A 25,554-nucleotide genomic window follows, 5' to 3' on the forward strand; every position below is an offset into this window, starting at 1 on the left:
GGGAACCATGCGCCCCACCTATCTATCGCGACGTACGAGACTCCGAGCACGTTGCTCCTGGTACACCTTTAATTTTCACAGGTACATACGACGGTAAAGGATATCGAGAATTTTGCACTTGTTGATATTTTCTCTTCTTTTCTCTAAATTACAATTTTTTTCTCAAGAATTTTCATGCTTAGCGAATAATTTTTATCGTATAGTAATTTTATATGATGTTTTCATTAAAATATGTATGAGTGTATATTGTAATATGCTCTTTTATCTTAACAAAATCTTAGCAAATTTGAGATAAAGCTAGAGAAATGACACATAATGGAAAAAAAAAAAAATATTTTTTAAAATGTAATTAATATCTCTTAATTTTAATAAAATAGAAACTAAATATTTTTCATTTGGTAATAATTTTATATTGACTTTCATTAATTTTGAAAAGGAGGAAAGTTTATCTTCTCTTACTTTATCCAATTGGAAAGATATCTATCATCCTTTCTACCCTATATGTCTCACTCTTTCAACTATCTTATCTTTACTTTATGTATGCGGTTTTATAATCAAACTATAATATAAATAGACTGAAAAAAGCTTGAAAATAAAAAAAGGAAAAATTCGATCTCTATAACAAAATAATATGTGAAAGCTTTACTATATGAATATCAAATATTAATTCTTTATAAATCAGTCTGAATATAAAAATAGACAACAAAACTTATACTCCTATAAACAAAAATATATTAATACACATAATGTAAATTAATCCGATGCAAATAAGAGTTACAAAAACAATCATCTTAAAATATGCATATAGACAACTATATCGCTTAAACAGTATTATCATTGCAATATTCTTATCAATGCTAATGAGGAATATTGTAAGAGGATTGTACGCGCATATTGGTATTAATTTTACTCCACGACATGAAGAAGATTAAATTTGATGTAGAGAGGATTTTATTCTCCCGATTACCCGAGAGTCTGAGGTAGATCCGCCGTTTAAAATCGTAAGTAAAAACGTAAGAGACTTCTCGACTATATCACGAAACCATAGAGAGATAGAACCGTGGTAGATCAGTGGGAGATTAGAAGGTCCCATGCTCCGCAAACATCTCAGGACGTAGAGTCGTGCCTGCGGTCGAGACATGCATACTTAACGACGCGACCGGATCTCGTAAAGCTATTTCCTGTAATAAGGATCTTCGTCCAGCGGATGGATCTCGAATAAATATGACCACCGGCGACGGGGATTTCGAGAGATCTCTCGTGCCGCATAATTCACGAGCGAACCGCGTTTAATATGCAGCACTTTTAAGAGATGCTCTCTTTCTCTCTCGTCCTGTGGTGTAAAATCCCCAAGCCAATTCGAAAAATAACGGCGACAGATCCGTGAACCGCAGTCGAAGGTCAAACGCCCCTACCGCGTGAGATTCGCGTAGCGGGTGTTTTGCTTCCTGAGAACGAGCGTCTCATTGTTAACACTTCCGGCGGCCGGATACCACGCCGACGTTAATTAGTCTCTCCTGAATGATTAAACACTCGCGCGGGAATTATAAGATCGCAACAAATTTCCAACGCATCCTTCGATTCTTCTAATGAACACCGAGATCTTTAATCTTATATCACGCGCGCGTGTTATTTGTTTTAGAATATGAATTAAACATTGTATCGATACGCGTTAATGCAACTCGTAACGACTATGCAAAGATAATACACACCGGCGTACCGGTATCTGCATACGCGGATCAGGGAGATTTCCTCGAATGATCGTCTTGAATGCGAGTGTGCATACGTAGCTTTGTCTGTGATGAAATTGCAGATGCGGCTTATGCGTGATGATGCAGCGAAACGACGCCGACCGGTATGAAGATCGGTGTCGATTAGGATCGGCAGAGACAACACCAAGCGCAAAAGTAGCGATAATAATGAGCTACTTGCAGCTGATACCGTCGGGAATTTGTCACAACCGACTTCGCGCATTCCACTTTGAGAGATTAATTATAATAGCATCGTTGCTCGCATGAAGAGAGTTCCCCTGACAAGTGAATCCTCGTGGCTTCCCAAGCGCCTGAGTACCAAGAACGCGATAACATCACAATTACGTGCGTTATCACGCATATCAATTAGATACCAACTTTTCTATCAATAGCGAGGTAAACAAGAATAGATAAACAAATATATAATTTTTCCTTATCACTTTCTCCCATTCTCGATTTTTCGGCTAGCGATTTGAAAGAAACAGGATAACCGGAAATAAATTTTATTTATCATTCCCTTGTTTCTACAGTCGAGCAAATCTCGTTCTCATGCAATGACAATTTACTTCGTTTAATTAATGAATCGAATTAGTCATAACCCTTTATAACGAGTTTTGCATTTCAAAGTATATCTTAACTAGAAAAGAGATGAAGGCATATCTAAAAATTAATCTTAAAGCGTATCTAGAAATTAAAAAATCTAATACATCTAATCCAGACATAAACGCATATATTTCGATATAATATTTTAAAAGACGACTATGCGTATAAATTATGTATTAGGATTGATCAAGTGTCTTAAACTTCAATCACCAACTTTTGAAGAAACGTAATACTTTTAAAAAGAAAAGATAAATTCTTAGTTATAATTCGCTTAGAATTTCTGAAAAGGAATAATTACGAGTTTTGAAAGCTCAAGATCCATTCCTGGAAAAAAAGAGAACCGACTAACCGCAGGAACGACAGGGAAAGCAGAAGATAGCAAGAGTCGGATTAGATTATACACGACGTATTTGGCCGCACGGTCACCCTGACTGCGCTCAGGTGGTATTAATGCGCGTACACGCGTCGTGCATACATGGAACGTTGCGCATACACACGCTTACGCACAGACATGGCAATTAGCATACCAGGGCGTTCCAGAAACTAACCAGTCATTCCGCTCATCACCGATTCAAGAATGCGCCAGGTTCGGTGATTCATTCGTTGATTCGCGACGAGCGAGTATAGAATCCCATTGATACTTTCTTACCGGAAAAAATTATAATTTTCGTAAAAGAGCTAATGCTAGAACGACGCAAAGTGATGCGAGTTTAGTCAAAGAACAGTTCACTTCAAATGCGTAACGCAAAATAGGTTTTAATTAACGATAGTTAAGCAAATAATTGACCATGTTAATCTGTAAATATTTTCAAAAATAAAAATTTACTAGAAAAATTATATATTTTATTCAAAAATACTTAATTATAAATTCTCTAATTAAATTTATATTTTTTTATTCATATTAAATTTATATTTTCTTCAGCAAAAAAGTCTTCTTTCGTAATGTTTCTATTTGAAACGCTGCATATATATCTCTTTCTTTTGATAATAATTTTTTAAATTTATATTCTATTAATATAAGCAAAACTATTTCTAATGTAATAAAAAAAACTAACATTTCTTCAAAAAATCTTTGCGTGAAGCAATTCTATATTTTGAATAGGCTTAGTGTCAAGTGCTCTCCTTATCTTGGGCAACAAATTAGAGAATAAGTTTTGTGTGCGAGTGGGCCACAGCATCCTACGCGAGTTACAAATGGAAAAGATAGTCGCGGGAAGAGGATAATGATGACTTCCGGCGAGGAATCCCGCGCAAATTACGATCACGCTTTTGCGATTGCACTCTCGATCGACCATATGTAATCGCAATATTCCACGCTGAGCAAGAATGTCGCAAACGTATACGAAATGTTCTCGCGACAAAGTGGACATCTATATATTTATATACATATGTTACGATGAAGATTACAGCATCAGGCAATAAAAGTCGCTCGCGAAACCCATCGAGAGGGAAGAGAGAAGAGCGAGGGCAAGAACGAGAATAAGAGAAAGAGAGAAAAGTGTCGCAACAACGACGGATAGAGAGAAACGTGGATATGTAATTTATACGGGTCTTAAAGAATTGCACAAGAATGGCCGGTCTGCCAAGAAAAACGACGGCGACAGCGGCACCTCGTGATTCGACGCGCCTTATCGTCGCGAAAACAATGTTTGTTCCGTACAGGAGACAAAGGATCGACAAAGGACCGATCGAGAATCGTGAAACTTACCACTGTTATTGCGCAATTGCGTCGCCCCGGCAATCGTTATGTCGGTCAACGAACTCGATAAGATTACGAGATCGATGCAATATCCGAGTCATCGATCCAACAAAGCCCGCGTGCTATTAAAGTTCATTTATATACATAGGCAAAAACAGAGATTATATTCCGCAAGAGTCGAGGATATTTTAGAAACCTATTTATATGATCGAAAATTAAACAGCATTCCTTTACACATAATGTACTTTTTAATTCGGTATAAAACAACAGTTCTTGTTTTAGGTGAAATTTACAAAAAAAAAAAATTAATTTTTATTTTTCGAGAACAAAACTAAAGTTCTTGAGAGACAGAATATCTCTAATTCGAAATCTATTCGCATACTTGTGCTATTCGTTATAAAACTTTATAAATTTGACTGACGAAAAGTCATTTTCTTTGAATTTTGATTGCCGCTTCTTTATTATCAGTCAAACAATTTATCGTTCAATTTGGGGCGATAATTCACGTTTTCATACGTTTATAGTTCGTTTCATACGTTTTCATTTCTGGACACTATACAGTTGCAACTTTGCGGATCCACTTTGCGATAAAATCATTACGCAATATTTACTGCGGAAACACTATATAATTTTATCTTTTAGCAAGCAATACGAACGATACAAGCAAACGATTCAGATAAAAGTATCACATTCGGCACGCGGTTGCCGATTTCGCTCGAAACTTATTTCACGGGACGAATTAATAATATCGAGATCGATTTCTCATCGAAAGTTAATGGAGCACAAATCTCAAGAGACTTTCCGATATAAACGGAAACATCAACACATCAATGTGGACATCGAGCAATCGCCCTGAAAAAACGAGCAGGAAGGATTTAATACCCTGCGAGATAACGACCGGGATTGCCATCATGTTGCGAATCATCGACCGCAGGAAGCACATTTTCGGATCTTCTTTTTGCTGTGAATCGAAAGAAGCAACAGCGGGGAATTAACAGCAATATCGTTCCTGCCACTGCAAAAATTCACTTGAGCAAAGGCGAAAGAAGAAAGTCCTCGTGATCGCAATTATATCCGTATCTCGGTTTCCATTGGTAATCCAAGGTCGTCAAATAAAACATCGAGATCCTTATAACACTTTCTCATTCGGTCTTAAGGTTTACTACCTTGAAACCGCGTAATTTCTCCGTCTCGCGAGGATTGTGATCATGTTACAGCAATCGACTTTTCACTCTTATTCCCCGAGTTTTATTTAAATATAATATTCAACACCGCGATGTGTGTATGAAATAACGCGAGGTCAACTATACTTAACAATTTATTTATTACTACTTTTATTATTATTATAAAATTAATTTCTTTTAGACTGCCTTAGTAATTTTGCACGATTAGGATTAATTGCTTCGAATGTGAATTTAAGTCTCAAAAAGCTATATTGTTATATTAATTATCATATATTATATGTATTTACACGATTGTTTTGAAGTTCACGTATAATCGATGCAATACATACGTAAAAGTCTCGTGCAAAAGACTCAAAGTCTCCAAATTGACACGCGTGGTGTTCTCGAACTGAAGGCCAAATTCCAGCGGTAGTCTCGCTGAGAAATAATTACAAAGTAACGAGAGAACAGAAGCGGGAGGACGGTGAGTAACGACAACGATGCGGGCGGAGGTATGGTGGTTTAATGCCGGCGAAATATCATCAGGATTATTCATTGGCTCGCGGTGGGCCTGATTGGAGATGAGCGAACTCGATAAGGACCCTCGGGCCTCGCGAAAGAATTTTCAGGTCTGAGAGCAGGTGTCGCGTACAGCAACCTGTTTCAACACCGATGAGAGAGAACACGCAGTCTGATCTTGCCGTCCCCAACAAGCCGTTGAGATGCGATCCAATACAAGCCGCTTCATATAAATTTGTCCAGAGTAATGTACAAAAGTGGACTGAGACGATCGTAAGTAAATCTCGCTTGATCGCGGACGTGATACTTTTCTGACATTGACAAATCAAAGAAAGAGAGATGAAAAATTATGTTTTTGTTGCAATTGTATGCTATATATGTAGACATATTTTGCATTTATTCAATCCGTGCTTAGAAAATCTTTATTTTTGATATTACTAATATTTTCTTTATTATTATGTTTATCATTATTTGTTTATTTAAAATAATAGAAAAACGTTCAAATAAAAAAAAAAAAAAAAAAATTATTCCATCCTTTGCTAAGTATTGTATTAATGCGTCCACTCTATCGAACATAAGTGGCTTCGTTTTTCGAAATGTTAAAGAACATTAGCATTCCGCAGCGTGATCATTTTTTCGCGACTATACGTCATGGCGAAGATGGTGCTAAGGTACGAACTGTATGTGTACACGGCACACTATACATCATACAAATATTTACAAAGCGCATGCACGTGCGATGCAGTCGATATGCTCCGTGAGGTTACGACGAGGCATTGGTAGCGAGCGTGATCCATGGATCGTGCACTTCCTACAGGATGAAGCGTTCGCCTTCCTGCCGAGACCTATGAACCTTCGACGTGAATTTTTTTTCGTAGGCCCGGCTCGGCGAAATAGATCGCTCGCACGAAGGATAACATCGAAGATCAAAAACATGTATCAAGGGCAAACGGCAGAGAGAAAATGTATAGGGTGTTCCGTAAGAAATTGGCCTCAAATTTCAAAATTCTATGTATATATTATTTAAAATTCTATGAGATATTCTTTGTGTACAATGCATTAAACTTATTTTTAATTTGACGCCTACTTTTCTCCGATTTTTTAATATACATTAATTTTATTAAAATATCTTAGTGAAATCTCGATTAATATTTTTGAAAAATTAGGTTTATTTAAAGGCGGTCAGTAACACTCAAAATTTTTTTTAAAAATTTGATATGAATGTTATAATATAAAGTATATCTTATAATCAGTGATAAAATTAATACAAATAATTTTCCTTCTTGATAAGTATAAACTGCCTTTGGCCAGTCAAACATCGATATCAAAAGCCGATATACTTTCCTCAAAGGTATAACGGAATTAGAACTAGCTTTATATTAAAGATTATATTTATGCGTATCTCCGCAAACGGTGACTCCGCGATAATCGCGATAGCTTCGTAGCCGCCAATCGCAGCGGTTCGTTCTCGCGCGTTATATTCGAGTCTCGTATAGCAATCGACAGGGCGATATTTATCCAGCCGGTATCAAAGTCAAGGTTCTCGTGGCCGCGAATGCTAGAGAATACAGGGTGCGATTTATTATTCCGCGCGCATACGAATAAATACACGGGCCTGTCATGAGGCAGTCCTGATGGAGTTACGATAGGAGATTCTATAAGGAGACCGGGGAGAGGCGCTAATCGAATCGACCATTCTCAGGCCTGTATAGCTATGTTGCGTGCGCACAGTTTATCGCCTTTACGCCTAATTACGGAGTTAATTGCCGATACGGGCGCGGTGTGTTTCGATGCCGCGCTCGTAGTTGTTCGAGAGAAAGAGAGAAGGAGAGGGAGAAAGAGAGAGCGTTCGCGGATATCTGAAACGCGCGATTATCACAATTAATGAACGATTACATTATCTACTCCTTTCTCATCTTGTCTCTCTTTCTCTCTCTCTCTCTCTCTCTTGCTCTAGTCTCTCTCCTTTAACGAGAGAATCTCTCAATCTCTCCTAACGGTCGCGCGCGCAGATTCTTCGTCATACCTCTCATCTCATTCGACCATAATCTACACCCATAATTTCTTCGTAATAGTCTCCCTCCCTCTCATTGAACCGGCTCTGTCTTTCTTCGCTGGCTTTATAATGAACGCGCCTTAAATCAGTCACAGTGTATTAGCGGTGCCAAAGGCAGATTACGGAGGGCGGAAAAGATAAACTCTTCCTCAAGGTCGGCGTGGTCCAATAACGTGGGAATTCGCGAGCGCAAACGCGCCATTGCGCAATTAAACTGCTCAATTCAATTAGCAATAATTGGTAAATTACACCTCGCACCGCGTGCGCACTAACTATTTAAACGCCTATTCAAGTTTTACAAGCGTTGTTACGACGCCTTCCCGTCGACCAAACAATTACGTTGTAATAAAAAAAAAAAAAAAAGATGTTACGGTCTCATGTAAAACAGACATTTTCATGAGTAATGCTTTATCATCAAAGATATACAGTTTTATAATGTGTAATCATATATCTTATATTGTGATGAAAACATTTTCTTTCTCTCTCTCTTTCTCTAACTATTATTTCGTTTTTAATTTCATATATTTGTTAATAGATTATATCAAAATCATATCACTTTAACATAATAAATATAGTTCGTTCTATACATTTTCGAATAACCGTCAATAGCCGAAAAAACACTTTTCGGTACATTTGAAATTGGTTATTAACTGGTTTATTTCAAAACCTATGGAGCAAACTACACTTTTGTTTTGGTATTTTTTGTTAAAAGACGCACACTTTCCCTGATATTTGTAAAAATGTAAAAAATAATCGTGATTTTACAGGTTTTTGGGTGCTAACTTTTTAAGGAAGCATTTTTCGACCCATGTTTATAGGAAACTTTTTGTTCGGTATTAAATTATCTTTCAAATGAGATCAAAATGATTGTAGTTCACTTCATAGATTTTGAAATAAACCAATTTATAACCAATTTCAAATGTGCTGAAAAGTGTTTTTTCGGCTATTGACGGTTATTCGAAAACCTATGGAACGAACTACAATAACTTTGATCTCATTTGAAAGATAATTTAATACCGAACAAAAAGTTTCCGATATACATGGGTCGAAAAATGCTTCCTTAAAAAGTTAGCGCCCAAAAATCTCTGGCATCACGGTTATTTTTTACATTTTTACGAATATCAGGGAAAGTATGCGTTTTTTAACAAAAATTACCGAAACAAAAGTTGTAGAGAATTAAATTATCTTTCAAATGAGACTAAAATTATTATACTTCGCTCCATAGGTTTTGGAATAACCGTCAATAGCCGAAAAAACACTTTCCGGTACATTTGAAATTGGTTATTAACTGTTTTATTTCAAAACCTATGGAGCGAACTACAATCATTTTGATCTCATTTGAAAGATAATTTAATACCGAACAAAAAGTTTCCTATAAACATGGATCGAAAAATGCTTCCTTAAAAAGTTAGCGCCCAAAAACCTCTAAAATCACGGTTGTTTTTTACATTTTTACAAATATCAGGGAAAGTATGCGTCTTTTAAACAAAAATACCGAAACAAAAGTTGTAGAGAATTAAATTATCTTTCAAATGAGTTCAAAGTTATTGTATTGGGTTGAACGGAAAGTTCGTGCCGTTTTATCGGTCTTCATCTCTTAGTAAAAAACGGAACGAACTTTCCGTTCAACCCAATACATAACAGGAAAAAGGAATCAATTCTACTTAAGTCTATGTCACCAGTTCAACAAGATTATTAGTCTTCGAGTTATTGTATAAGTCTAGAATCAATTGTAATTCGTGACGATTCTTTTAAGAGATTCAGTCCCGCGAGATCGCTATTATTGGGCTGCCGAGAGCGTTAATCCCATTAACTTTCGTTTTGTTCTAATTGCACGATCAGACATTCGATATCGCTTTTGGCCTCCCAACTCTCCGTAATGCCACGAAGAGCTCCGAAACTTGGTTTCACGACCCCTTAGCGAACACGAAGGATATAATACTCCGGTAAGTCTAATGACGCCGATGGTTCTGTTACCGAATACCGGCCAGTCACGCAATTCTACCGTTTCCTTCGTGCACCGGTACGGATGCAGTTTTGGCACGAGCGACGCCGCATGCGCGGAAGAGAGACACTTCCATATCAAAAGAATCAAAGACATACAGATACTACCATATAATTTTTTTTTCATAGTAAACATATGAACATTAATATTCCCCATTGGATCATAAATCAGAAATACTATAAAAAATATTAATTATATATTAGAAATAATTTCGATTTGTAATGGTAAAACTGCAGAAAAAAGTATAAAAAATAATAATAAATTTTTTCCATTATTCTCAAAAGTATTTTCATTGATAAGATAATATAATATTAGCAACAATAAATGTCAACAATTCCATTTTTATACTTTTCACTTTTATTATCTTTTAAAGAATTTTATTTAAATTAAGTTTTTTATATATATTTCTCTCAAGTAATTTAGTTTAATTTTTCTTGGAGACTAACTAGAATTTAATCGGAATGTTGCGCAATCTTTCATCTCTAATATACACAGTCGGTGATTTATCAAACGGTTAAGTGCGCAGGAATCACGATAAATCATTCCCGACATTGAAAGTAACAAGTAACTGATTGAAAAATAGATATCGACCTTTATAAATATACGATACACGAGGAAGAGATCAACTTTAATCTAACAGTTTTATCATCGCTAAGGAGGATGAATATAAGTGAAAGGTAATCACGGCGTATCATCGGGCGGATTCTAAGCAAAGCTCATAACGTTATTATTTACGCGTAATTTAATGCAGGAAGCGCAATGTGAAAATAAAAAAAAAACAGAAGTGAGGAAAATTCTTGAAGCCCGTTTCTCACGTCCGATTCAGGAACAAAAGGGCACGTATAAAAGTATAAGGTGAAGTATTCGTTATCTCGTGCTTCCGTGAAAAGAGAAGCCATTCATGAGAAAGTTCTACATTCTGTGTTGAGAAAATCGCGGAAAACATAGATCGAAAGAGTGGAAATTATACGAAGCCATAAATAAAATAATCGTAGAGAGACAGTCCATAATACTTTTCCTCATTAAAATAATCGTAGAGAACGAAAGAGAGTCCATAATACTTTATTATACTCATTTTGGTGTCAATGTGATCGTCTATAAATAATTTAATTTCTAACACTGGCTTGCCTATTAACAACAATCTAATCTGTTTATCCCAGAGACTCCTCATACAATTAATTTAAATATGCGAAATATATAAAGTTTATTGAATTTAACTTGGAAATAGAAGAAGATATTAAATATTATATATTACCTAATATAAAATAAAATATTTAAAAAAGTAATTTTGGAAAATATACAGACCATTCTCAAAATAATTTATTTAATTTCAGTAAAAAAAGATTTCAGTTTTCGATAAAAAAGTCATAATTTTTAAAATATTTTCCTAGCTTTCACATACAAAGAGGAAAGAGAAAACAATTTTTTAAAATTCACGATATTAATTAAAAACCCGATATAATTACGGAAAAACATACACGGCGGAGTAAAGTAAAACCTGCCACCTTTCTACATGTGTTTCTACGAAGTATCTACTTCAGAAGAGATTCTCTGCAAACGGCAAGTCTGCGGTGAGAAGAGAGAGAAAGAGAGAGGCTCACGGAAGGGTTATAGGAGAACCACCAGAGGGAATAGGATCCTCGGAAAGGAGACTCAATGACCCGTGGACATCCTGTCCTTTGTGGGGTCTTTCGTAGAAACGATAAACCGCGCGTCGCGGCATAAGAGAAAAGGAGAAAAAGAGAGAAACGCGAGAAAGAGAGGAAAAGAACGACGAGACGACGACGACGACGACGACGACCGACTCGTCGCCACTGTGGCAGGAAACGCAGCCTTTATACCTATAAGGCGTTATGACATGCCAAAGAGGTCGCCGCATACTTATTTGCATATGCTTCGGTACAACAATGGTATCAGCCTTACACGAGTCTCTTGGCTAGATGCATCCTGCGGTGGCCGCGCAATACAAGCAGCGCGACTCGCCGCGAAGCACAATACACACGCTGTCGGTTTCTTAATGGATCGCATTTTTCGCGAAAGTCATTAAGAAGACTCGAAAATCCGAGAACGAAGAATAAGAGATTTGCATTATTAATACCCTCGATGTGTTTAAATTAAATACAATTATTTTTATAAATATATATTAATTATTTCTACAAAATATATGTTAATTATTTTTATGATTATTTTTATAAAGATATATGTATAATATACATATAAATATATACAACAGGAAAGAATTTTTCATAGAGTATTATTATTTTATAGATATTTCAATTAATATAAAGAAACATTAGTTATTTCTTCACTGTAATTCATTATCATATTCTTTAATGAGAACAGACGTAAGATAAACACGACTAATTTTTTTTATGCAAGAACGACTAATATAATAGTTAATTTTCATCAATTATTACTGCGGTCCCCCAAATAGATATTTATATATATAATCTCATCTCAATACAAATATGTTTATCAAGATAGCTCCAATTTTAGCATATCTTTAAACGTCAATATCAAAATCGTACAATCTACCGCGGGAAACAACTGTCTGACGAAAATTCGAGTTTCGAGCTATCATCTTGAGCTGTGTAACGACAGAGGAGATAGCGGCTACTCGCGGGACAACGAAATTGCAGGAGTAAAACGACGCTTAGCAACGAAGCAACGCGACTGTACACGCACAATAGGCAGATAAGAACGGCAGGCGGTCGTAAGAGGTATGCGGTCCCGGACTTGTCTTACGCGTTGATATGCGCCGAGGAGCGGTGTAGAGAGTGAGCGCAAAGAGAGGCCCTCTCCCGAACGGGAAAAGCGTCCGCCTTCGTCGGCCGTGCCCGGCGCATCTCTTTATCTGATGGAAAGAAGCCGCCTTCGGAGACTTTTGCCCTCGCGCGAGATCGAGTCCGAGTGTTCGTGAGTCATCACTGCCGTGGCACCGAGGGCAATGTGAACCTTCCGCTTCTTCCTCGAGCTCAAGTCCGTAAACTCACTTTCTTGGGCCGCTAACTGTTCAGGAAGATTGCAGTGAAACTGTACGAGTCGAAGCTCACTTTCGTTTGTCCAAGTGGAAGTTCGCAGGTAGTCAAAGTACGCGTTTAGCGCTATTGATTTATGGTCGAAAGGTTAATCATCTTACTCTCTCTCTCTCGTGTGAGTATTAATCATTAAATAAATTCAAATAATCTCTACAGAAAAATTTAAAATAAATAAAATTGTCAATTGAACGGATCATCTCAATCAATATGATACAATACTGGAAATTCTTGATTAATTAATCAAAGCAAATTTTAATAAGATTATCCAGATTGAATGAAAGATTTCAGTTTTTTTATCTATCTTTTTACTTTGCAAAATCTGATACACATTTATAATTATAAAATAAAAAAAGAAATATCTTTTTCTCCTAGCAACTCCACAAACGATAGATAAGCGAGTATTATTTTCCACCGGCCATGTCTAACTAGAGAAATCTCGAAAGTTATACCTAGATTGACGATCGAAATCGCATAAATCTTCTATAACTGACACGCTTTTAAGATTTTTCTCGAGGATCACTTTCATCGCGTAAAACTCAATCTCCTTTATTTTCGTCCGATTTTCCATTCATCTTCCAATAACAATTTTCATCTCATCTGCTGTTTTGACAGAAAATATATCTAATATCTTCGTATATGATATTATTAGCGACGTAATGTCAAATAAAATTGTTGCTATTCCTTTCCGAAATTAGAACAATCCAATTATCGACTTCTAATCGCGTCATTTGCGGTCGATCGCGGTCGATTATTCGTCAGCGAAGTCACGTCTCACCCAGTTCCAATGGAATAGACATCGTCAATCCGATGCGAACGCTTATTATCATGGACATGGGCGTTTGACCGTGAAACAGGCCGTTTGCACTAACGATGCCTGTAATAGTCCGCGGGATCAGCGTACTTGCTATCATTATAAACGAATGCGGCCTTCACTACAGTGCACTCTAATGAATTCTCAGATGACCAATATTTATCGCCAATCTAGGTACTAACAGTTTTCTAATGCACCGATATATATATATATATATATATATATATATATATATATATATATATATATATGTATCATACATTGACGACCGAATAGCAATTTCATTACGTGGTCGATATTCATCGTCTTTTCTGAATGGCTTATGCAAGAACTTTACGATAATATTTATTGGCAATAATTGACACGATTTTTCACTAAAGATGTTCGCTGATACTGTCAACATCGAACAAGAAATATTCTCTGAAAGTCTTACGCAAACCAAGATCTTATTAAGTATGAATGTTTTTTTTTTTTTTTTCGTCCTCTTTAGTTGCCTTTCGACAGGGTAATTGAATATTTTTTTGAGCGCAAATTGTACGAGCGGAGCAAATTACTTTACTGTTGCACCGGCTGTTCTCTACTACATAAAGAAATCGAGCGAAATGGAAAGTTCGAGTTCGAGATGAAAATTTCGCCATATAAGGCGACAAATCTCAATCCGCAATTTTGACTGTCGATATAGTTCTTAGGTGGAAGTTCCGCCGACAATCACGCAAATAGAATGAAAGTAAGTGAAAGAAAGTCGGCGCCTTTAACATTTCGAGAGGAACAAGGTATGGAAGATTAGGATATTATGCAAAGTGCACCGTGCCTCGTTGCAGAACGTGCGACGCGATCATTTCGCCTGGGTGTGCGTTTTATTCGCCGTTATTTACTCAGACCCTGTGATCGCACCGTGAAAGTCCGCTTTACACGCTCTCGCGCATCATTTCGAGAACTGTCGGCATTTCCTTATTAAGATTCATTCTGCGGCGAATTGCTGGTCCGTGCGTGACGAGAGCATACGGATTTACACGACAGCCGGAATATCTATTTAGCGCTGGATTATATAAAGCCCTTTTTAGAATAATAAGAAAGAATAATGTAAAGATTGAAAAAAATATACCATTATAAATACGAAAAGCAATATATATATATAATTTAATTCAATCATAATGTTTCTAAGAATAAGATCAATTATCCATATAAATCCATGAAATAAACATAAAACATAATATGAAAAATTGAAATCTTTTTTAAAGAATGAGTGAAAAAAATCAAATAAAAAATGTTTTAATTTAAAAATAATATTGCAAAAATAAAATTCTTAATTTAAAAATAAATTTCTTTTAAGTTAAATCTTAATAAATTTCTTAACTTAAATGCTTATATGATGCATATACTATATAATTTTAAGAAGAGTTAAATTATATAACCGATGGAAACAGATTGGATCTTTTGAAAGTTAAAACTCGAAAACTTGAAGGAAAGTTAGTCCGATATTTCCTCAGAGATATGACGAAAGCGGAACAAAAGATGAAAAGAGATCAAAACCGGAAATTTGGGTTGTGGATAGACTCGGCACGTTTCTCGAATCTCGAGCAAAGAGATCTTAATGCGCCGTAATCGTCAGTCGGGAGGAGCTCTCTAATACTGGCCACCATCTCTGGCAGGCCAATAGTTAGAGGAAAGTGCGGGTAAATGTAAAACGTGACGCGGTTTCAATCCGTCGCACGTAATTGGGTGTAAAAGTCGATTCACGTCCACCGAGACAAACGAGCCGAACGGAAGGAGACGGTACAAACCGGCGGCAACACACACATTTCTCTCTTTTTCCTTCTCTCTCTTCGATTCGTATTAATCCTGAATCTGGAAAGCCTTCCACATATTATGGTAACGTGAGAAAAAATGCGAATTGCATCCAAGAAATACACGGCGACCAAGGAAGATGAAGGTTACATGAAGAAGGACGATAAATGAAAGTTTATTTTTTCAGAAAGCCCGTTTTACTCTTGATACGCGTACATTAGATTGACGTCGGTAATAAATCTTTGTTCGATCACTTGCTACCTTTTATAGCGCACGATCTATTTAATAGACAATTAAATGTCGACCGGCAGTTTCTATTGTTAAAACAAAGTAGAAAGTTATTTTGAAAGTATAAAGAGAAGGTTAACGAAAGAGTAGCAGAAAGAAGGTATTTTATAAACGGGAAAACGCGGAGAATTAACAGGATTCTTCGCGGAAGGAGTTATGGTAATGTTTCGCATCCTGTTTCTTTTTCTCCGAGAATAGGAAACATAATAATCTGATATTAGGTACTCGTATTATGCTCATAATGATTTCGCAAAGCGTGCGTTTCCTTTAAACGTAGAATAGCTCGTTATATCGCAAGTGTACCGTTATAAAAGTTAACATAGAAATATTTTCAATAAAATGTCATGGTCCACCGCGCGCTTACATATTGTATTGGAAATTTCTCACGTCGATGGACACGCCTTAACACGGGCATAATATGAAATAAATATATCTTAACTATGTAGAAAATATTCAAAATTATAGCCACGCGCACATGAGGTGAATAGTAATTCATTGGCTACTTTCTATGAAACTACAAAATGAAAACACGATCAGTTTTACATACAAGGCGGATTCTCTTTCAACGTTTTAATTACCGCAGTGTCGGCATCTCTGATTTTCTTCTATCATTCGTTATTATTTCACAACGTAAAACCCTCTTTAAGAAAAGAAGAGACATTGCTAAAGGCAATAAGCTATTAAAAAACATATATAATTTTAAAAATATTTTGATATGAAATTTTTTTCTTAAATCATTTATAAAGGGTTGAAGTTTAAATTAAGTTTCATTAATCGAAAATCTCATGCGAAAAGAGACCGCTTCGTGTCAGGAACGAATCAGCACACTTTCCCATACACGTCCATAATTCCGTATGCGGCGTTCGCTCTCGTCGAGAGGGAGGAACCGGTGTTACGGCAATTAATTCGAGTCCGATCAGTGCGCTCCTCTTTTCCCGCCCGAGTTCTCATCTCCGACCGTCGTTGAGAGACGACGCGCGCTATTTCCGTGAACCAAATACGGCGTTCGGTCAAAGACGAGGAACAGAGAGTTGCCGACGCGATCACGCAGCGGCACGAACGATTGATGAACAGTGTCGGACTGATTTTCTTTCGGATCCTTGACGTTCAACTTTAATTTAAAGAGGATAACAATTGTACGATGAAAAAACTCAATTACGTGCACCGACGAACGTTTTGGTTTAATTTTGCAAACAAAAATGCAACATGGCAATCTTATTATGGTATATAAAAATGTTTTATACGTTTATGGTATATTTTTAATTTATTTAAAAACAAATTTCATTTTTCTCTACTTATTATAACTCAGTCTTTTTTCTGTTTTTTATTTATATGTTCATTTTTAATTCTTTGATCTTCTTTATTTTGGGGGAAAAGACTTTTTTTATTTTATGATACTAATAATGAGAAGAATAGAAAGGAGATGAGGAGGAGGAGGTTTGCACGAGCCTCCACGGATCATCAAAGTAGAACGCGTAATAACGGAATGCACGACGAGATTTTCGCTTCGGGCGATCACCGTGATTATTATTGTCGTGCGTGTTTTCTAGATTTTTTCTCTCGTTCTCCTCCTCCGACAACAAAGCGTGATAATTTTATGGCGATCGAAAGGCGCTGCCACTCGCTCGAGGTGAACCACCGATCAATGTTAAACGAGAGAGACTACTTCTCCTTTATAGACGAATAGATTCGCATGTATCAATCACGTGTATCGATCATTTGAAATTAGAACGGCCAAGAACATTCTATAACTTGTAGGCAAAAAATGAATATCTTACGTCTATATAGATACATATGTAACAATTGCAATCTTATTGTGTGAAAGAGATTATTGTCGTACACTATAACTAGGTTTTTATAACAGAGTTATCCATTAAGAGACACGACATTAAGAAGCAATGTCTAAGACTTGTTCGAAATATTATCATAAGATCTTACGAAATAGAATATTCTCATTTAGCAATGCTGATGAGGCAACTCTGAATAATATATATGGATCTCCTCCCCTGTACGACCGTCCGTAACGTGAAAGCGCTCGATGGAAGTACTTCGATCGAACAATTAAACAATTGTCAGGACCGCCGACCCACTTCCTGGTCAGGACACGTCGTCCTTCCTTATGCGTGCCACTGTACGGAACGCACTTTCGATCTATTAAATGTCTGTGGCAATCATCCAGATTAAAATCGGCCGATCGCGTGCTTGAGCTTATTTGGCAAAATAATGATCAAATATAGCGTATGGTACTGCATCCCAACGGAAATCCAATAAAAGAAAAGGGAGAAGAATGAACAGATGCAGACAGAATGCTACCGGTATAAATGTGTGGTATGCTCGGTAAAAATAATATAAATTATCTATAATAATTTATTCGATTATCTCTTTTTTATTATAAATTCTTTCTGTATAGACTCATACGAAATTATCAATAATAAAAAAGAAATAAAGTTAGATTTAGCCTAAAAACTACGCGGGCATACAACACTTTCATTGATTTTTCAAATTATATTATCGAAACAATCGAAATAAATATATTTAATATTTAGTTTGAAGATATAATTGCTATATTATCGGATTCTAAATTTATTCTGACCTCTCTGTGTGCTTTAGATGCACATCGGGTAAGATGCTAACGCGCCTCCAGTCGTAAACATATCAACGTGGCGCTTACGGGAAAATTATTCCAATTAATAATTAATCAGTTCGATAATGTTGTCTCGCGTTATCGCCCGCGAGCCGCTACTTGTTTTTCTTTATTACCACTTGCCGATGATAGATGAATCGATCCGGGCGAAACGCGTTAAACTACCCATTACCACTACGCGTTCCTGATCACATCGCGCGCATGCGGTTAATAAGATAATAAGTACCACGTGGGGATGAATAATCGCGATTGGGCGCCATTGCGCCGCCGGTCCTAGCACACGGTATCCCGCGAAGAGGGAGCCCGTTATCATTATCCGTACGTCGCGAGGCGGCGATTAACCGTAGCAATAAGGAAGTGCCTACGTTACGGATCGACCGCCAGGCTCTTTTATGGTTTTCGTTGCGCCAGCATAACCAAAGTATGCACTTAGAGGACGAATCGTTGATTAATAAACCGACGATTTGATCGGCGTTTCACAACGGTACCCCGTCGACGGGGATTCAACGTCGGGATGCGCGTCCGTTTCGACAAACCATGGTAGCGAGAGACGCCGTTTCCTTTCACGAACGAAATCCATCGAAGGACCATGGTTATCGGCGGATCAAAATTATAATACGTGACGTTAAGTAGCGGTTTCGTCAAAGTGAAAGTCCAGTGGCGTGGTGACGATCGTGTATATGACTTCGCGTACATCGCGGCACACGGAGCGTGCACGCATCCCGTATCTAATTATCGAGGAATGCTTTGTGCGTGTAGGAAGCCGCGCGCCTCAACCGCGTTCGGACTTAACGACTCGGTGCAAGAAGGAGAATCGAGAAAAGCATGTGAGATTGAGCGGTACTATTTACACGATATGTTTTATACGATTTCTCGATCAATTTTTACGCTAAATATATTTTGCTCTTTTTATTTTGCTTCTTTTAATACTTTGTTTTTGAAATGTTATTTAAAATAATAATTGATATAAAATATAAATATTTCAAGATAAATGTGTGTGTGTGTGTGTGTATAATTAAAAAATTAATCCTTTTTTGCTCTCGCAAACTGATTAGTTTGTAAAAAAAAGTAAAAGAAAATTTTTAAAAGAATATATGGATTCTGACAACATATCGATTGAACCTTTCTCGCGATATTACCGCTTCCTAGATTGTTTATCGACTCGCACGATTCCTACATCACATTATCGATTATACTCGGATGCGTTAGTAAATGCACGTCAATCACGTTCTCGGACTTCGTCGTCATTATGAAAATAGCGAGTGTAATGCGTCCGAGAGGCACAAGATTGCGTTCACCGATCTCCATGGCACCTAATACCATGGGGAAAACGCGTTATCACATGTTTGCTTTAGGCATCTCTCAGAATCAGTGACTGGATCACTCGATCAGCTAACATTGCCAGAGAAAACGCATCGAGTGTAATTTAAAATTTTAAATACTTTCACATAATTAGATCTACATGTTCCTAAACAATTTCATTCGGACAAAATTGAACCTATATTCAATTTAAAAAATCTATTTTTGAGAATATAATATTTTATACAAATAATGATAGAGATATTGAGAAATAAAATACATCTCTCTCTCTCTCTATGTATATAATAAATTATAAATAAATGCAGCCTTTCTCGACATGGAAAGAGCTGAATTCTCTTGATAGTGCTAACAAAGCCTCGTCGTATTTGCGAAGGACGAAAGAATAACAAGCCGCCGGGTCAGATCGACGCACCGCGAAAGATCGATGAGGGATCGAACGTCAAGTCGAGAGATTGCGTCAACGACCAGGTATACGCGCTGCGATTTTCAAAACGAAAGCTCATTCGTAGAAGCGAGAATAGGGAGCCCTTTGTGCGACTCCCCTTTGTCGATCAAGGGAAGGCTGACTTGCTGAATTCAATGGACGAATCGCGCTCGGCGAAAAGTGGCCACGTGCGTCTCAGAGGGAGGTGAATCGCGTATATACGAGATGCGGCATAAGCGCACCGCGTGCATTAACTCCGGCGTAATCGTTGGGGGGAGACGGGAGAGCGTACCATGTACGGCGGGCTTTCATGCATGCGGAATAACAAGCCGGTACACCGACAATCTTTTTCTGGTTCAAGGCCACAGTGGCCGTCATCAGCCCTTAAGCAACATTCACAACGTGCTAATTTAAATCAGCATTAATTTAAATCATTTTTTTAAACAGTCTTATCTTATTTGGATAAGGTGAATAATTATTGTGTATTATGTTACTATTGTATATATATAAACTCTCTTGCAAAATGATAAAAATGATACCTATATTTTCTTTTGATTTTTAACTATAAAATTAAACAACTACTGATATCATTTTGTTCCTATTCTCTCTATAGTAGATAAATATATTATACATATTACATATTTAAGTATATCTCGTGTATCAGAAATATGAAACTATAACTTTGTTAACCGCAATAATTTTTCTGACTCATTTATGCTGATACTAGCATCCAAGACTAATGTCGATCGAATAAGCTGATTTCGATTATGGATTAATCAAAACAGATCGCAAACGAAGAAAATTTATGGAACTTGTTGAATGGCTCGCAGACATATTAATTTGATCAAGACTCACCTCGTGCGCCTGATCCTCGATGCTCCGTAGAACCGCGAGATTGCGAATAGTCGCGCGTCGCGACTCGAACGAAGACTCCAGTCTGGTGGCGGCTTTACCCACCTCTTCCACCAATCTGCGGGCTCGTTTCATCGACAATCTGGAAAAATAAAAAAAAAAAAACTCGTTACACACCGTTAAAAATTCAAATTCATAGCCATCCCCTCTCGTATATGAAATGTTGAAACCTAACTCGCGAGTCCGCGAAGGTTAAACCGCAAATCAGAACTGAGTGCGTATCGACTACCGCATTTCCTTATCTTCGCTTTAAAATATCCTTGGTCAATATATACTTCATAAAAATGCAAAAATGCAAAATATGATATATACATTATCAACAAGTTCGCCTTACGAAACTGGCAATCGTCTCTTTTTCAAATTCATGCGATCTTAATTAACGGCAAAAATTATTCGCAAAAAGAAATCAATTATATTACTGCAAATATGATCATTAGATTTAAGACACTATATGTAATACACGATATTGACTATTGATTAATACAAAGGAAGCAAAAATTAAACATCAATATTTTCGTTTAAAAGAAAATTAAAATAATAAAAAAATTATTTTTTGTAAAATATGATATATAAAATAATAATTTATGTAATTCACACACACATACTAAAAGAACAATGCATTTTGCGCGCTCATTATGAATATAAAATTGTTTTACCTAACGTGCTCGATGTGCAAAAGCGGGACCGCGCGTTCCTCGAGCGCGGCGATAGCCTCTTCGGCATCTCTAGACGTTCTTCTCAATGTGGGGTCCGTGAGGAGCCGACCGAGGGGCGTCAAAGTGCCAGACAGGTTTGCGCATTCCTTCAACTCCGACATTTCGAGGGCCAACCTGCGACCAGCCGATTGCCACTCCGTCATGAGGCTGTCGTACTCCTGCGGGAAATCAAAATACCAATCATGTTGAAGCGTCGATCCATCTACTTCCCGATAATATTCTCGCGATCCAACGAAATATTCTTGATCGACAACCGGTATCCGGAAGGAATGTCAGCGACGTATAAAAGTAGACATGTCTGATACGGCGATTGCGCGATTCAATGAACCGTAATCGATCAAACATTATTAATCTTACGGAGAGAGCACATTGTTTAAAGAGGTACGTAATGAATGACGCATAACTGTTGCAGAATGTAGAACAAATAATCCGAACTATCTATTATCTCGATGATTTCTTAGCTCCAATTATTCGTTCGCTCGAATCGGATCGCGTGCGCGCAAATACCAATCGCATTAGATCAACTCGCGACGAATATAGCTATGTTCGGCATAGCGATATCGATTCCCGATACGATCAATTAATTATACATACATATCTATATAACGAGATATATTAATATTGGCCGATATAACATCAAGATTATCATAAAAATTAAATTATTAATTTTCGTATGTTAAGCTGGGGATGGAATGCCGAAAAGCTTAAATGTACAGTAAAAGTGAATCGATATGACTCTACACGTGCGCGATACTAATGTCTTATTTTTGTGAAAGCGCGCCAGCAGATCGATCGGTCTTGCCGATCGATCGATTAATGCCCCGAGATTAATCCGTTGGCAATTCTATCGCGATAATGTCGTAAAATAGGTTGATCACTGCAGGAGGACGTTCAAAATTTGATATAGAATTAATTACGTAAGATGATCGTCCAGAATTCTCTTTTCTAATTCTTTTTAATTAAATTCCTTTTTTCATCCTAATTTACAACTGAGAATTTTCGATTGTCCAGTCGTATCAATTTTTCTCAAAAAAATTTTCATCGATAAACGTAAATAACTTATAATGAAAAATTGAAAATATTAATCTTTAATCGCTATATCATGTATATTGAGTTCGAATAATTTCGAGAAACCGCTATTTTAGGAATAAAAAAGAAAGAGAGAGTTAACAAATACGAAAAGTTACGAAATATAATAAATATATGTATTTGTAACATTTAATCAAAATTCAGAAAAACAATAATCGATTTTAAAAAATCTATTTAAAAAAATAGTTTTAAAAAATTCTAGTAATTATAATACAAACATGCAAATATTCTTTATCACTGATACGAAGTGTTGACAAATTGGTAATGTCGCTCAGTACCATGGTCGGACGATAAATTCTCCGACTATCATTGCGGAAGATCATCGAAGCAAGCAGATAGGCACAATTATTTCGCTCGAGCAATTTCTAACATATATTTATTCTGTCAAATCTGCCGAATCATTATCACAATATTAAGTATCACGATCTCTAAGTGGCTTTCGGTTACATGACGTTGAACGACAAGTTGCGATAATAATTTGTCGCGAGGTTTGCCTTACTAAGATATACAATATTATCCGTATTTCCACTTTCGTTCGTTAATCTTTATAAATTTATATAATATGGTGTAACAATAACTTAATTTTTTCTCGTTTGTAGATATTACATATGCAAATTTTAAAAAAGATAAATCGGCGGAGAGATTTTATCAAATATTCCAAATAAAGTATATTGTTCAAATTCAATTAACTAAATGATTTAATTGTATTAATTCACATTTGCCAATCACTATTTAAATATCGTTGATATGTATTTCAATTTTCATATGTTGACACAAATCTAGATATTCATTATAAAGGCATAATTACCTTGTAAAAAGCGATCCATTGCATCTGATCGTGATTTTCTTCTCGCCTGGAAATATATTTGGCGAGAGTTGCGCCATTCACGACGACAGTCTGAAAGGAAACGTTTATGGGTAATTATAATGTCTCAGAGTCGCTCAGTGCTCGTACTTGTGCGATCGTAAATTACATTTATCGTAAACACCGAGTTCTAGCTTTTGTATCGATATTCGTTTACGCGACGACAAAAAAGTCCTCATCACAATGGAAACCTCTCGGCAATAATGTACTAAGCGACAGCAAGTACACGTATATACGAAACGCGAATGTGCGGGCACTCGAGAAACCGGAATATAATGCACCGTGGAATCTAGACCAGCAGCGCGCAACAAGCAACCAAGAGACAAAAACAACGATTGAGCGATTGAGCATTAACTATTTTCTTGTCCGCAGAAAGTGCGTTCAATGCCGTTTAAAGAGATTCTATTGTCCGTCGAACTCACCTGGACGTTACTGAGAGGTAAGAGAGAATCGATCGGTCCATGCGTTGTCACGGCATTCCGAAACACGAGAGTCTGCGCCACGTTGATTCTGCCCTATAAAAGCAACAATTGCGCATGATTTCTATGACGATGGTGCGACAAAGTCTTTATTCGTTCGATCGTTTGAAATTGTTCTTACCTGCAGCAAAACCAACATTTTGTCCATGAACTCCAGACTCTCCTTAGAATCGCTGAGTATGAAAATAGTGAAGCCATCTTTCGTGCGTTCGGCGCTAAAAATTAAAGATATATACCAAATATTAAAGTGTGAAAAAAACATAACTCTGGATCATTAACTGCTTAATTTTATATAATCTAGTCGATCATTAAAGTAGTCGAAATTGCCATTACTATTGCAGCGTTTTACGATATGTATAAAGCGATTTTTAGAGTAAAATATTTGTTAAAAAATATTTCCAAGAAATAAAGTAACAAATTGTCATTAGCGTTGAAGCAACAGTAATATTCAGAGTTAACTCTGCGTGATGTTATCGTCATTTAAAAATAATCATCCGTCGTCTCGTATTAGCCGAGCACAGCTTGCTGCTTTCGAGTGCTTATGAAACCGTATCCCGCTGTATACGGGTGAGCATCGGATCTTATTTACAAACGTCCAATTTCCTAAGCAAATATTATCGCTCCCATCGAAGAATTCCGTGTGCACACATGAGTCATCGCGTGTCACAGTAGTACACATACGTATGGTAAAATCTCCCACGTGTGTGCTGTTACGATTTCTCCTTCCCGTCGTCATGCGCGGAATGAAGCGTATCATTCTCGTTGTATGGCAATGCTTTTGTAAATCGACGTACACACGTGCAGACCCTGCCGTCAGACCAGGCCTCGTTATGTACTTAAATCGCCGTATCGTTTCTCACGACACTCGCAATTCAGTTGACAGGTTAAGATTAAGAACAAAGCGTTTAAACAGCGGTAACAATTCTTAATGTCACTTATTGTTGAATATCCGAGTAAATTGCAAATGAAAACTACATTACATCCAATTTAAAAAACATAAATAATATTTATTTTAGAAGCCTGTATAATTAACTCGGACATGTTCACTCGAACGTGTCCAGATATAACTGTAATCAATCTTTTTAATGAAATGTTTTATCGCACGCGCTAGATGTGCATATTTAGATTATTAAGCAAATATTATAACGTCAAAAAAAAAAAAAGAACTTTTGCTGCGATAAAATTTGATCGCGTACAGGAACCAATACCTATATAGTTATAATAATCAGATCGTGTCTCCGGTAGCTGAAAATGCGGGTAAGCGCAATTTCAGCCGGCTAAACATAACCCAATTGTATCGGGTATCGCAAACGGCATTAAGTTATGACACGTGGGTAGCTGGCATTAAGCATGCAGCGTTTCTCACGCGGCTCCCGTGGCACCC

The 25,554-nt window shown here is 36.8% G+C and overlaps 1 protein-coding gene across 1 annotated transcript in view; it reads right to left on the bottom strand.

Annotated features, from left to right (window-relative positions):
* Window positions 1–25,554, bottom strand: part of LOC115232741 (puratrophin-1-like) — a 244,851-nt gene that overhangs the window by 79,103 nt on the left and 140,194 nt on the right. The window contains exons 6-10 of the mRNA XM_029802803.1: window positions 24,292–24,385; window positions 24,114–24,206; window positions 23,635–23,724; window positions 21,678–21,895; window positions 20,965–21,103 (exon numbers count right to left, since the gene is read on the bottom strand). Coding sequence (XP_029658663.1) covers window positions 20,965–21,103; window positions 21,678–21,895; window positions 23,635–23,724; window positions 24,114–24,206; window positions 24,292–24,385 — 634 coding nt within the window. The remainder of the gene's footprint in view (window positions 1–20,964; window positions 21,104–21,677; window positions 21,896–23,634; window positions 23,725–24,113; window positions 24,207–24,291; window positions 24,386–25,554) is intronic.

The sequence above is a fragment of the Formica exsecta genome, unplaced genomic scaffold (assembly GCF_003651465.1).
Source record: "Formica exsecta isolate Colony F162 unplaced genomic scaffold, ASM365146v1 scaffold15, whole genome shotgun sequence".
In the NCBI taxonomy this organism is placed as follows: Eukaryota; Metazoa; Arthropoda; class Insecta; order Hymenoptera; family Formicidae; genus Formica; species Formica exsecta.